This window comes from Sinohyriopsis cumingii, chromosome 7, assembly GCF_028554795.1.
Source record: "Sinohyriopsis cumingii isolate HCF-2022 chromosome 7, ASM2855479v2, whole genome shotgun sequence".
NCBI classification, from domain to species: domain Eukaryota; kingdom Metazoa; phylum Mollusca; class Bivalvia; order Unionida; family Unionidae; genus Sinohyriopsis; species Sinohyriopsis cumingii.
Window position 1 is genome coordinate 120326656 of NC_142967.1, and position 15148 is coordinate 120341803.

General features: G+C 35.7%; 1 protein-coding gene across 2 annotated transcripts in view; it reads right to left on the minus strand.

Moving 5' to 3' along the window:
- Positions 1 to 1956: 1956 nt before the first annotated feature.
- LOC149796033 (ras-related protein Rab-11B-like) overlaps positions 1957 to 15148 on the minus strand; it is a 14875-nt gene continuing 1683 nt past the window's right edge. For both annotated transcript variants that reach the window (XM_089965952.1, XM_089965950.1), the window contains exons 3-6: positions 11693 to 11776; positions 7630 to 7823; positions 5238 to 5318; positions 1957 to 2200 (exon numbers count right to left, since the gene is read on the minus strand). In XM_089965952.1, coding sequence (XP_089822078.1) covers positions 2061 to 2200; positions 5238 to 5318; positions 7630 to 7823; positions 11693 to 11776 — 499 coding nt within the window. In that variant the 3' untranslated portion in view covers positions 1957 to 2060. The remainder of the gene's footprint in view (positions 2201 to 5237; positions 5319 to 7629; positions 7824 to 11692; positions 11777 to 15148) is intronic.

The following is a 15148-nucleotide window of genomic DNA, read 5'->3' on the forward strand; positions in this document are numbered from 1 at the left end:
ATTTGAAAAACATTTCAGATATGATGTTTGTAAGAACAGGTTCTGTTAACAAATACTTTTAAAGGTAGCCATTGTAGATTAAAGCATTATCAGTAAATCAACCTTATGTGTAACGTTGTGTAATGTGGCAATAGCTAATTGTCACCAACTTCTGCATTTTTCTTAGTGATGTCACATTTGTTGTCAAAATCATTTACACATACTTTAAGAAATTAATTGAAAATCTTGCTAAATAATCCATTTTTTGCAAAAGGTGGAATTTGATCGGAACAGATGGTTTATGTCTCAATGACAGGCATCTTCATTTACATATACAGCAATAAATTATCTAAGCTGTTGTCACATGTAAACATTGCAGTGTGTGTGTGTGTGTGTGTGTGTGTGTGTTATTTGGATTTTTAACGTAGCTTTAACAATATTTTAGTCATATCGCAACGATGTCTGCACTGTGGCAGTTTATAGTGATGTCTAGCACTGGGGCCTCATGCCGCAGACATGTAGCATGATGCCCAACCCAGTCACATTATCCTAACACCAGGCTGACCAGTCCAAACACTAACCTCTTAATGCTGAGTGCCAAGCGAGGCAGATGTTAGTACCATTTTTTTAAACTTTTTGCTATGACTCGGCCGGGGTTCGAACCGCGACCTCACGCATCCGAGGTGGACGCTCTAACCACTAATCCACCTGAATGGTCGTAAACATTGCAGCCTTGGGTTTTTGTGTAAATATGTTTTTTTTAGATACTATGGAAATCTATCTCAAATAGCATCCTAAATACCAAAAACAGTAACCTTAACAAAAAAGAACAGCTAAGACTGGGGGCACACATAATCTGACAATAATATATACTTGGTGGCCAAGACCCTTAGAATTAAATGATTTATATTTTATCTGAAGATATACTGAGGATACATAGAGATACCTTTCGGATAGAAAAAAAAAACTCACGGACAATCATAAATGCATGAACGTATTATGTACTATGATAATATTGGCTGTTTCCCCATTATAAGTGATGCAAAGACTGCAAAATAATTAACATAAGAAAGCGTCATGAAATATTTCATAGTGACTCATATAGTCTATTATAGAGTCACATAAATCAAATCAACATAGTTTACCAGCTGTAATACAAAGACAATGGTGTAATAGTTCCGAATTAAATATTAAAAATCTATTCACTGTCAGAGCTGCCCCATTTAGACAGGTGGAAACCATTCACCAAATGCAAATTGAAATCATGACATTTTCATTTTCAGACAGATGTTGTATACATAACCGTCGATTATCTTTATTACAAATTATCTGTAAAAATATGAAATGCACATGGTGTACAGAACATCTGAATGTTCATTCTCGTAACTAATGAGGTGATTTAGATACTTCAACGTAGAATAATTAAGGATATATATCATTAAATGTTTAACAAACAGAGTCAGTTTAGTATACTGAAGACATATAATTATTAGTATAATGGGGAGATATCACTGTTATTAAATTGGGAACATATAAATAATTATTAGCGAATTGTTATTTAATAATTTATCTTGCCATTTTTAGATAAACTTATTGTCAGAAATATGGCTTCATCACCATACTTCTAAAATTTTGTTCTCGCTACCTTGTGTTATTTACCATAGAAAAATACCTCAGAAACTTGGCATTGGTCTGGATAAGAGAACATTTTTAAAAAATTGAGACCCCTAAACGTTTGTGATTTACGCCCTAAAAATACCTCTACAGGCATGGTGATGGTTTGTAGAAGGCACATATTTAATAAAACGGCATGGATAATAGAGGTCCTACTGCACTGATAGCAAAGCAAATATTACAGAAGAAAAGAACCTGCTTTATACATTTTTACACTCGTTCTGGATACGCTTGTATCTGGGTGTATTCAAATACAGCTCTGGCAACATGGTCGCCATCAATGCAATAAAGTAAATTCAGTCACAAATGTAAGCTCTTTTAATATTGCCGTAAAGTTTGAAAAATTCGTGTATCTTGACAACTTGACTTTGACTCGTGATATAAAGCTCTTTTCTTTTGATGGATTTTTACAAATTACAGCAAGGACGTTTTGTCGTTGCTGACCAGTCTGTGGGAGCCACTGTAATAGTATGTACGTTGCTTCTTGGAGAATTTTCATCTCTGGGGTTATCTTGTATCTGTATTTGAGAGGTTCTTTTGTAAATTTCTGAAATAGATGTAAATCAGATTTAATTGTGTTGCATGTGGGTGTGGATGTGTGTGTGGATGTGGGTGTGGATGTGTGTGTGGATGTGGGTGTGGATGTGGGTGTGGATGTGTGTTGCATGTGGGTGTGGATGTGTGTGTGTTTATTATTCAAATTAAAGATAATTTCATATGTGAAGCTTTATTCAGACAAAGTTATTTCAAATAGAATATAAAACGTCAAAATCCGAAATAAAGACCCTAACTCTGCAGCAGCATCCACAAATGTTTTGCATCAGGTATTCCTACCCTAGTTATTTTGTAAATGTAAGCGTTCACAACTTTAAAATTATTTACTCGCAAGTGATGGTTGTACATTCTTAACCACTGTGCACATCAGCAAACCCAATCCCCGAGTTAAAACTGTGCCTCCCAAATACTGTAGGAATAGCACCAAAATTACAAACGAGAGCATTAATGAACAGAAGGACAGAGTCAAGCAATCCGAAATTTTTAATTAAGCAAGCGGTAAAACTAGTGTTCTACAGAAATCGTCATTCAATCTCCTTCCGTGTTTGCATGTATTCACCATTCCCCCAGCCTCCCATATCTGACATGTAAAAAGTTAACAGAACCCTTTAACAACGACGATGTCGCTGCCTCCCAGTAAATGTGGTACTTGCGTCTCACCGTGCTCTACTGCTTGAATTTACTTGGAGAGTTGGAAATGCCACATTCGTTTAGTGAGTACTACCATTTTAAATGTAACTAAAATTTAACGTAAAAAGCAACGCAAAAAATGTATACAGAACACATCACCTAGAAAATCTTTTAAAAAAAGACATTGACGTGGAACAGTCTTAACGCTGTGACGCAAAAAGCTAAATGGTATTTGATGAAAGAAAAAAAATAATTTGTGGCTCTTCTGAAATAAGATTATACAAGAGTATTGCAAATGACACTTGCTATGAGTATCTCAAGACCCTTTCCCTAGCAATCACCTTGACCTTTGACCTCGGGAACTGACTTTTGCATAATATTAATGGCAATGTGTGGATCTGGGTACAGTTTCATGAAAATATTTATAGACATTGACAAGTGACAACAAGGATAAGGAAATAGTTCACTGACTTACATTAACCTTTTAGTGACATTAACCTTGACAGCAGGGGTATGACTATGAAAAAAAGTGAGGAAATACCAATCAGGGATATATATAAGGCTTAATTTTAGTGAAAATGTTTTGAATGGTTCAAAAGGTATACCCGTACATAGTTAGATGTCAATATAAAGTTCCTTGCCGTGACTTTTGACCTTGAGGCAGGATGCATCTCAATTTAAGTGACATTATGTTTTTTCACAAAACATACCTTTTTAATATTCACTATTAAAGTCCAAAATGGTTCAACATTTATACTCCTGAGAAGGATACAAGGCACAGTAACACTGTACCTTGCTGTCAATTTACCTAGCGGGTATGGATATGGTATATGACACGACGTCTATGTATGATATATTGTCTACAATCTCATATTTACCTAGCGGGTATGGATATGGTATGTGACACGACGTCTATATATGATATATTGTCTAAAATCTCATTATAGTATCTTTTCTGGTTACAAAGTTTTACGCACGGGAAGGATACAAGTGACAGAATTCTGTTTTCAATTGCCTTGAACTTGAGGATGTGGGCGTAACTTTGGTATGTGACACACCTTCTAGTTGTGCTATATAATTGATCTAACTTTCATTAAAATTATTTCTTCGGTTTAAAACTTTCTACTCCGGACAAAGATACAAGCCCCAAAAATAGATGTTCAATTCCAGTTACTTTCACCTTGTGGATAGAACCTGGTTATACTATGCACACCGTCTATACATATGTGGACTAAAGTAAATACCTTAAAGGTTCAAACTTTCTACTCTGGGAAATTGTAGTAGTTAGAGAGAACTGCATTTTCCCTTGGCCTAACCTTGACTTAGAAACAAAGGGAATGACTATTGTACCCGGCACACGACCTAGACGTGTCATCTAATTGAGATGAGGTTCAAGTTAATCTCCCCAGCCTTTATAATGGTATGGTCCATACCCTCAGCTGTTCAAGACGTGCTGATGGACAGCAAAGGTTCATGAAAATCTCTCCAGCCTTTATAATGGCATGGTCCATACCCTCAGCTGTTCAAGACGTGCTGATGGACAACACCATAGCATAAAACGCTACTCCCGCCATAAGACGGTCCAATTAAAAAGAACATAATTTGCATTCTGCAAATCGTAAATACAAAGACTATTTTAATCGTATATATGAACTCTTAAGTTTGAAATAGTATGGAAGAACTCTTATGTACAAACTCGTATGTATCTAGCTAGAAACGTACATAATGAAACCAAATTTACGTATTGATAATGCATACTTTCAGTAATACAGACAAGAGTTGCAATCTCCTGATTAGTACTCAGAGTTCATTTCTAAGGATAACTGCAAACATGTCAGCTGGATCTGACTATTTTCAAATATTCGTTTTAGTCAGTGACTACTCAGTCATACAACTGTTAACATAAACAATATTTGTGACTGCAAAATGAGCATGCATCACTCCACTCCACTACCACGAATGAAATTTGTTCGTCTACATCAAGTGTTGTCTGGGAAATTTTACTGACATGGAACTGAAACAGACATACGCAAGAAGTAATAGCAGCAAAATGACATGACAGAACACCCTCTTTAACTTTCAGTTAGTTTCCGCTAAAACAGAAAACGACATCAGAGAATATTAAAGATGGGAGGAGAAATGTTAAACGTGATAAGATACAATCCAGGCTGCGAAAGAAAAAACATCGAATATATATGACCCTGAATTTGAAAACATCTATTGATCTAAGCATTCTATGACACAACTTACTCAAGTTTTCATTTTTATTTAAGACCTTTAAGTAAGATTCCTCTAAAATAATAGAAATCTTTGGTCAAAATCTAAAGAGGATAGGAAAATACTTAGTATGGTTAGATGTTACCCTAAGTATTGATGTGGAAGTTAGAAGGCTGACTTACCTGTTAATAGATGTTGGAAGACCGTTTCCACATTTGTTGAATCCAACGCAGAAGTTTCTATGAATAACAGCTTATTTTTCTCTGCAAACAAAAGTGATAGCGTAAAATTAATTTTTGGGACATAAACAGAGAACAAACAGTCCTTCAATTACTATTTGTAACACTTATTTCCATATTTAGGCTTACAAACTTCAAGATTTTATCATTAACTTTTATGTTATGAAATATGAAATTAATATGTACTTTCTTACTTGTATCCAGTTAGATCAAGTGATTTCCATCGTTCACATTTTGGCCATCACTTGATGTGGAATTTATATACCTATGGGAAAACATGTGTGGCAAGTAAACTGATAATTTGTGGTTGAAACACAGCCATAAGGCCATTTCAATACAATTTTTGCAATACGTCAGACCATATTAAGACCGTGTGATTCCGTCTTGGTAGAATGCCACTTAGAGGCTGAGAATTTATTTGCCCGACTCAGAGCGAAATGAAGATATTATTATCCGGTAAATTGTCTAATCACTCAATCAGGTACATTTTCTAATCACTCACTCAGGTACATTTTTTAATCACTCAAGCAGGTACATTTTCTAATCACTCAAGCAGGTACATTTTCTAATCACTCAATCAGGTACATTTTCTAATCACTCGACCAACCAGGATAGTTCCAATTCATTAGTACATTCCTTATTTACAAAAATATTCTCAGGTTCCCGTCAGTTTCCAATTTATGGCGAATTGACCTAATAGGACGAAGTGGTTGGAAACCAAGGAGAAGTCATGATATAGAGATCAGACTTTACAAAGCTCAAAACAGTAGCTTAAAAATTTGTGCCAAATAGTGTACTAGGAATAAAACTAATAAATGAACATTTGGAAAATATTAAGACTTATCCTTGTTTGAGCCAGTAACAATAAATTATTGTATGGTTAATTGAAAGACGTTGAATTAAAAATAAATTAATTTCGAAATGTGAGACCTCTATTCCTACTGTTTCTGAATGAAATATGAAATTCACTCGTTTTTCAATCAGTCTATAAATCTTCATAACATAATAATTTCCCTGTGACTGGGCTATAAACGCAAGGACTTTAACTCACTCAAAGCTTCCCTGTGACTGGGCTACAAACGCAAGGACTTTAACTCACTCAAAGCTTCCCTGTGACTGGGCTACAAACACAAGGACTTTCACTCATTCAAAACTTCCCTGTGACTGGGCTACAAATGCAAGGACTTTCACTCATTCAAAACTTCCCTGTGACTGGGCTACAAACGCAAGGACTTTAACTCACTCAAAGCTTCCCTGTGACTGGGCTACAAACGCAAGGACTTTAACTCACTCAAAGCTTCCCTGTGACTGGGCTACAAACACAAGGACTTTCACTCATTCAAAACTTCCCAGTGACTGGGCTACAAACGCAAGGACTTTCACTCAGTCAAAACTTCCCTTGCAAACTGTCAGTAAATTCAAACGTAATTGCAGGCATAAATAATCATAAAATTGACAAAAACGTTGAACGTAAGTCATGAGTTTTTGTTAGAATTTTGTATTTTGCTTCTGAACAACGAATGATACAAGAATTGAGTTTGTTCACAGTGTACAAAAACATTCAGTACTCAATTTGTGTTCATGTAAGTGTGTATGTAGACGTGAAGTATGAAACGTTGAAGTTAACTTCATTTTCTCTTCATATGTAGGTATAGTTAATGACAGGCAGTGGGATGGCTATTTCGCCCGAGTTACCCTAATCATGGAACCTGTCTCTTTAAAGAATATTGCCGATTTTGTTCACTTATAAGCCAATTATTTGAAATGGATGCTTTTTTCAATCATTTTTTATACAGCCGGCCACCCATGACCTTTGTGTTACTGAATACTACTGGTAGAGAAGTTTGGGGGTCTGTTTTGCGTTTAGACGGAGAAAATTGAGTCATGCCCTCATTATGTGCGTTTGTCTGTCTATTACGTCAACCCCACAAAACCGTTGGAAGGAAATTCGCGAAACTATGTCGTTACCATATGTTCTACATGGGATTATCGTTTCCATGTGTTCTATATGGGATTATCGTCTCCATATGTTTTATATGGGATTATCATCTGCATTCTTGGCAAAAATCTTTGAGGTCCTTGGAAATGGGACAAAAGTCTGGTATGTATGTATTGCAGATACTGTGAGATTTTCAAATATTTTCTGATTAGACTTTATATGAAGTAATAGCATGAAGATGCGTCACATATGTGACAAATTTGGAATTATGAACCCTGAGTCAATGTTGTGGGTTTCGGTTACGGTGGTATACAAAACTAAATAGGTTATTGACTATGTCGAGCCATTGCATTGAAGTTGCTCTATTTTCAAACTGTAATCACCAGAAAACATTACCTGCAAAAGCTTTAGCTTCATTTGTTGGTACTGCTCTTACATGTCGCAAGTCACTCTTGTTGCCTACTAACATTATGACGATCTTGTTATCAGCATGGTCCTTCAGTTCTTTCAACCAGCGCCCTAAATTCTCATATGTATGGCTCTTGGAAATGTCGTAGACTAGCAAGGCTCCAACAGCTCCACGATAATATCTGTCAAAGAAAACATACTGAGGCTAAAATGTAAACATTATTAGAGATCTCACACACTGTTATACAACGGTCTGTTTAATGTCAATGGTACTTCTAAATTTAATAAATCCCATTCAGAGACCAAATTTGTAAAATAATATTTCCAGCAACCTCTTAGTGTCGGCCTCAAGAGATACACAAAACATACAGCACTGCAATCGCTCGCTATGTCCGTAACAGAATAATCTGTATTGGAAAACCAAAGTTAGGAGAATTCAAGGGTCGTGACCCTTCTTAATCATGATGTGGTATAAAATTCTTTAAATCCAATGCCTTCTGTGTCTCATCAAAACAAACAATATCTCATGTAAAGATATAGGAATTATGCTGGTCGGCAATTACAATACAACTAGATGAGAAACGTAGGTGTATGAAACAAGCATAACAATAAATTGCATCAGAATATATCCATGAGCTATGATGATTACAAGCAATATCCCACGTAACGATATTAAGTTCATTGCAAAGCATTGCAAATCTGTCCTAAATCTGCAAAAGGGTCACAAAAACCCCCACATAAAACACACATATAGGTCTAAGGATACAATATACATAACCAAATTGGATTAAAGTCTGATTAATAATTTTTGAGTTATACTGATTCAAAGTTTTCAAGTTTCCATGAGAAGACGTGAATAAACTGTACACAGGATATAATTGTGTCCAATGTAGAGTAAACGATATTCAACCTATAAAAGGCGAATGGAAGTCTATGAGGTACTGTGAATGGAAGTCTATGATGCAATGTGAATGGAAGTCTATGGGGCACTATGAATGGAAGTCTATGAGGCACTGTGAATGGAAGCCTATGATGCACTGTGAATGGAAGTCTATGAGGTAGTTCGTACCAAATTACATAAGAATAGGATGAATGGATCTTGAGCTAAGTCGTTTAAACAAACAACGTCTGAACATATCGGAGCTGCTTGTAAATGGCGATATCTATCTAAAATGGAGTTCCAAAGCTAAATCTCATAGAGGAGACACGTCTATGAAACAATGTCCTTACGAAATTTCATCAAAATATTTTCAATGTTTTTTCTTTTTATAGCTGAGCTGGTTATACACAACATCCCGTTTGAAGTTAATTGTTAAGGACCAGAACTCTATAATAAATAAATCTGAGAGAAAATCCATAAAGGCAATGTCTATAAGACAAAGATCATACGATACTGTATTAGAATACGTTCAATGATGCGTGAGTCCGTTGGTTACAAGCACCATGGAGTTGAGAAGACGAAACCTATAAACTCCTCATCTAGGTCTATGGGGTAATGTATAAACGGGGTTACATTATCATATGTTAAAAAGATAACAGTCATGTTGGCTACAAACATGTGCTGTACGGAATTTACAAAATTAAAAGAGACTGGGCAAAATGTTTGTCAAAAATATTTGTACCGAAAAGACAAAACTTATAAAGGGAATATCTACATGTCATAGGCAATTCACTTATGAAGCGTCAGACAAAGATGTTGAAGGGAAAAGGGCTTTGATGATTACAAGAAGTCTGACATGGAAGGACAGATGGATATATGAAATGACAGACAGATATATGAACTGACAGACAGATGTATGAACTGACAGACAGATATATGAACTGACAGACAGATATATGAACTGACACACAGGTATAAGAACTGACACACAGATATATGAACTGACAGACAGATAAATGAACTGACAGACAGATAGGAAGATTTTGATTACAATCTCTGTGTTTGTCTATAACAACCATAACAATGAGTTTGCATCCATTAATCCCCAAGAGGGACAGATGCTGCACTAGGCAGTACGAATTTGAATAAGCGTACAAAAACGTCCATTGTTTAAAATTGATGAGTATTGATATTAACCGAGATATACAAAAACAGCAACATATCTCACTCAATCAAAATAAATCAGTTTTTACACGTTTGAGCCAACAGGTTTGTTAAGATAATTGAAGCACAAAATTAAGTCAAAGAATGCTGGACTCGAACACGTGGTCAAGCATAACTGATTACTAAACATTCGAAAGATGATGAAGATAATTACTTTCCATTCCATTCCAATTTTTACTTCTGTGGGAAATTTTTCAACAGCTTAAGGGGCAATAAAAGTAACAATTTCTTGCATCCAATGTTTACAGTATTGATGAAATGGTGATAGTACACGAAGCCCATGGAAGTGACAATATTCCATGAACAGCAGTCAATATCTCCAATATACATTCTCAGTTACATCAGAGGTTGCTAAATGCAAAGTTATGTGTCCTGGGTGTAAAATACTCATGGAAGAAGGACACAACCTTGCGTCCATGTAACACAAAAGTCACGGGTAGGATGCATACAAGATGCATGCAAGATAGTAAGCCATGGCGAACTTTGTCTTTGCTTTGCTTATCGTGATGTTATATGATGTTGGAAATATGTGCCAATAACCAAAAGCAAAATGGAAATAAAGTACTTATTGTGTTTCTTTCTTGCTCATATATAAACTTTTTACTTAGTCTCAGTCACTTGCACCTCCAATAATATATGTATCAAATGTTAATGAAGATTCTGGCCCTTGTATTATTCTGATCACCAATCCTTCCATAGCCTTTCTTAGCTGGACCACCGAATGTGAATACAGGCACGGAGATAGACCACTGTAATCTTACTGTATGTGCTCTTGTCACCTCAAAAGCTAAACAGCATATGCATCCTGAACTCTAGTAGAAAAAGTTAGTATGCATTATCACTATTAGCTGCTTGTGTGATGTGCATGAATTCTCTTTGATTTAGGGGCCAAATATTCAAGAACTTTGGCAATCCTCCCCATTATTGTAAATATAAATTTGGGCTAGGCTTAAAACCTTATACCTTACCCCTACTGAAAAGCGGCATATAGTAGGGTTTGACAAATTATGCGAGATATGATACCAAATACATAGTGTTTACATTCCATAGGATGTATATATATAAAAAGCCAAGCAATAGCCTATAGTTTTATGATGAAATCTACTGCTGAAAATGATAATACATCGCAAAGGATACCGTTTACTACGAAATGCTTGACAGAACCTTAAAAGACGAACTAGTGTTGGTAAACCATAGTTAGGATAATAGGCAATCATTTGAGAAAAAGCTGGTAAAAAATGACATGGAAAATACGGACAAACCGACTTGTTCAATGTCTCACAAATAAAAAGATGCATCATAAATTTTTCATATCCAAAATTCCATGATAAAATGTTGCTGCTGACTCGAAAGAAGAAAGGTCCATCAGGTGCCATAACGTTTCTGAATAGTATTATCAAACTCTTGGCTGTTAAACTAATAGAGGGTCACATAAAGTTACATCCCAGATATGGTTGGAACCAATCAGTCCTTGACAAAGTAATGACACGAAAGCCAAAGTCAGAAGGACTTGAAATGAAGGGCATATCTTATGAAAAAGAACGCTAGAAGTTGAACTCTTTCCAAGTTTGGGACGCTGGAAGTTGAACTCGTTCCATGCTTGGGACGCTGGAAGTTGAATTCATTCCAGGTTTAATCAACCTAAAGCTGCATGCCAAGTTTGGGTAAAGTCCATCACTCATCTGAACAGTCAACTGCGGTTCACAATGATCAAAGTGGCGCTCATATAAACACCATTTCTGACTAACTTAGTAATACAAGAAATGAAATTGTTTCCATGGTAAATGCCACGTTGCTATACTAATTGCACATGGGGTAGTGATAGCAAGACTTACAAGATGGGTATATAAGTAGCCAAATTTGATATCTACGTGGTACAAATGTTTAATCTTTGGGATCTTTAAAGGGCTATTGGCTATTAGCCTCAATTTCATCCATGATACTTACGCAGCTGTAATGGATCTGAACCTTTCCTGCCCTGCTGTGTCCCAGATGGATGCCTTAATTGTCTTGCCATCAACTAGTACACTTCTGCAAGATGAAAACAAGTTCACTTCAAGCATTTATCTTTTCAGTAACACAGTGGTTTCAAATATATGTGTGTAATTGCAACAGGAATGCTTACTACAAATAAGATACTGGTACACCAATTAAAAGCACCATATGACTCACCTGTTCACATGGCGTGAGATCCCAGTAACTGTTAAACAGCAGCTCAGTCTGACGTTTTAATTTTCTTACTAAATGGTACTATTTAAGGAATAGTGCACCATTGAAGGAATTGTTAACACGTCAGTGTCAAATGTAAGGAGCTAAATGCACGAGATTTTTTTCTGTACGAAACTGCAGTGTTGGCAGTCACCAGAAAAGTGTTACTCTAAATAAAAATTTGGACCATACTTATTTCTTAACTTAGTTATGGTGGAAACTGCTTATGGCTAATGTTAGTCCGATAAATCAACCCCACAAATCTGAGTTGATACTGATGGACGATGTTGTGGGCCTGATGTCACCTGTTCATTAAGATATGCAATTTTGCTGCATGCAAATCATTCCGGAACAAACCCGCGTACACTTTAGACACATGCCGGTAATTGGTAATAGCCATATCAAGCGCGAAATTCAAACTGGCCACAGGATTGACAAGTCACCAAACATATGATTTGCTCAGGATATAATCTACATGTCACGAAAAGAACCATTCAGCCGACGGTATCTACACAGCCACGAGAAATACAGGTAAGTGTATAACATGTACACCGATGTGTGCAGCCAAATATGTATGCAGATAATTGCAGCTTTTAATGAATAGATGATATCAGCCCCTCACCCGAAAATCAATATCATCACGAGTGAAGGGCTGATTTATCGTCCTATGTTAATGTATGCGGATACAATATTTTCATATTTACGAATACCAGTCATATTTAACAGAATACAGTGTAAATATGTCTAAATAATGTCAATATTGTTAGCAATGCGTGTACAACTGATGACAGACAACTGAACCAACTGTACTATGTAACATGTACAAATTCGAATCGTCATAATAATGAAGAGAATTATTGTGCGGAGACGAAAGTGGATGGAAAGGAACATAAAGGATGTGACTCCTATACACAGTTCCCACAGAAAGCTGACAATCGAACTCTCACAAAGTCTAATAAATACAAACGGCATGACAAACATGGGTTAAATCTAAACATTATTATGAAAGGAATTGTGCAGAAACGAAAGTGACCATGTCAGACAGTCAGGGGATATAACTCTGGTAAGTGATAATGAGAACGCTGAAAACTTAACTTGGTCAAGTACTAATCAGTACTTAGCAACTGAACAAATTTGCCTGAAATCCAGTACCAATCAAGGAGTACTTGTTTGGAAAAAATGTGAGACGGACGGATAGAATAAAGGACGTGTAAAGACACAATTTCATGTTTCCTCTTCTCTACAAAAAGCTGAGGACAAACTAAATGCTTGGTGAACGTTTTATGACTCCACTGATATCGACAAAAATTACGCAGTATGAAGAAAACCATTTAGGATCTATATGGATCCAGCAATTGCCAATATCATCAACGGTGGCAAGAGTTTTAGAAAGCGGTTCCCGTTTTTTGTTATTCAACACGAAAATCTCCACGGACTGCTGGTGTAACATGTTCTAAAGCATAAATCAATAACATAAGGAACTCACTTCGGAAAGACATCAATCTGACTTTTGCATAATAAAGTATTAAATCAAATATTTATTATTTATTTATTTAGCCAGAGAAAGATAGCAATGATTAAAGAATACATCAGTAGATAATGATGAAGAGTACATGAATATTTTCCATAGTACATGAATACACCGCATAGTACATGAATACATTCCATAGTACATGAATACATCCCATAGAACAGCCTTTTGCTATAACAAATAATCAAGCATGTAAATTTATGTATTTTTTATACGAAAACAGTTGGCTTCTACATCGCCTAGGTTGGCAGAGTTTATAAAACATTTTCTATCCTTTAGTTGACCTATGATCTGATACACAATCAAAGAAAACTTTAATCCCATTACATCATGGTGTACGTTTTATAGACGATCTTTAATCTTATTTCATCATGATATAAGTTTTTTAGACGATCTTTAATCCAATTACATCGTGATATAAGTTTGATAGACGATCTTTAATCCTATTACATCGTGATATAAGTTTGATAGACGATCTTTAATCCTATTACATCATGGTATACGTTTTATAATAATAATAATAATAATAATAATGAGGACTTTGTATAGCGCCTAATCTTTAGAAGCTCTAAGCGCTTTACAACATTAGACAACACCTATAAGATAAAAAAAAAACATATAACGATATGATTACAAAAACAAACACCATGAAATTAGAAAACAGACGACATGTCTGCGGCATGATACCCCAGTGCTAGACGATCTTTAATTCCATTACATGATGGTATACGTTTTAAAGACGGTCTTTAATCCTACTACATCATGATATAAGTTTTATAGGCCATCTTTAATCCTATTACATCATGATATAAGTTTTATAGACAATCTTTAATCCTATTACATCATGATATAAGTTTTATAGGCGATCTATAATCCTATTACATCATGATATAAGTTTTATAGACGATGTTTAATCATATTACATAATGTATACGTTTTATAGACGATCTGCAATTAGTTCGACCACTTTGGTGGCCTAGTGGTTAGAGCGTCTGCCTTGGATGCGGAAGGTCTTGGGTTCCATCACCGACCGAGTCATACCAAAGACTTACAAAAATGGTACTAACAGCTGCCTCGCTTGGCGCTCAGCATTAAGAGCTAAGTGTTAGGACTCGTCGGCCTGGTGTCAGGATAATGTAACTGGGTGGGACATCATGCTAAATGTCTGCGGCATGATGCCCCAGTGCTAGACATCACTACAAACTGCCACACTGCAGACATCGTAGTGATATGACTGAAAAATTGTTAAAGCTACGTTAAAAATCCAAATCACACACACACACACACACACACACACACACACACACACACACACACGTTTTATAGACGATCTTTAATCCTATTACATCATGATATAAATTGTATAGGCGATCTCTAATCCTATTACATCATAATATAAGTTTGATAGACGATCTTTAATCATATTATATCATGGCATACGTTTTATAGACGATCTCTAATCTTATTACATCTGGTATAAGTTTTATAGACGATCTTTAATCACATTATATCATGGCATACGTTTTATAGACGATCTTTAATCCCATTACATCATGGTATACGTTTTATAGACGATCTTAAAATCTGATTACATCATAATATAAGTTTTATAGACGATCTCTAATCCTATTACATCACGATGCAAGTTTTATAGACGTTCTTTA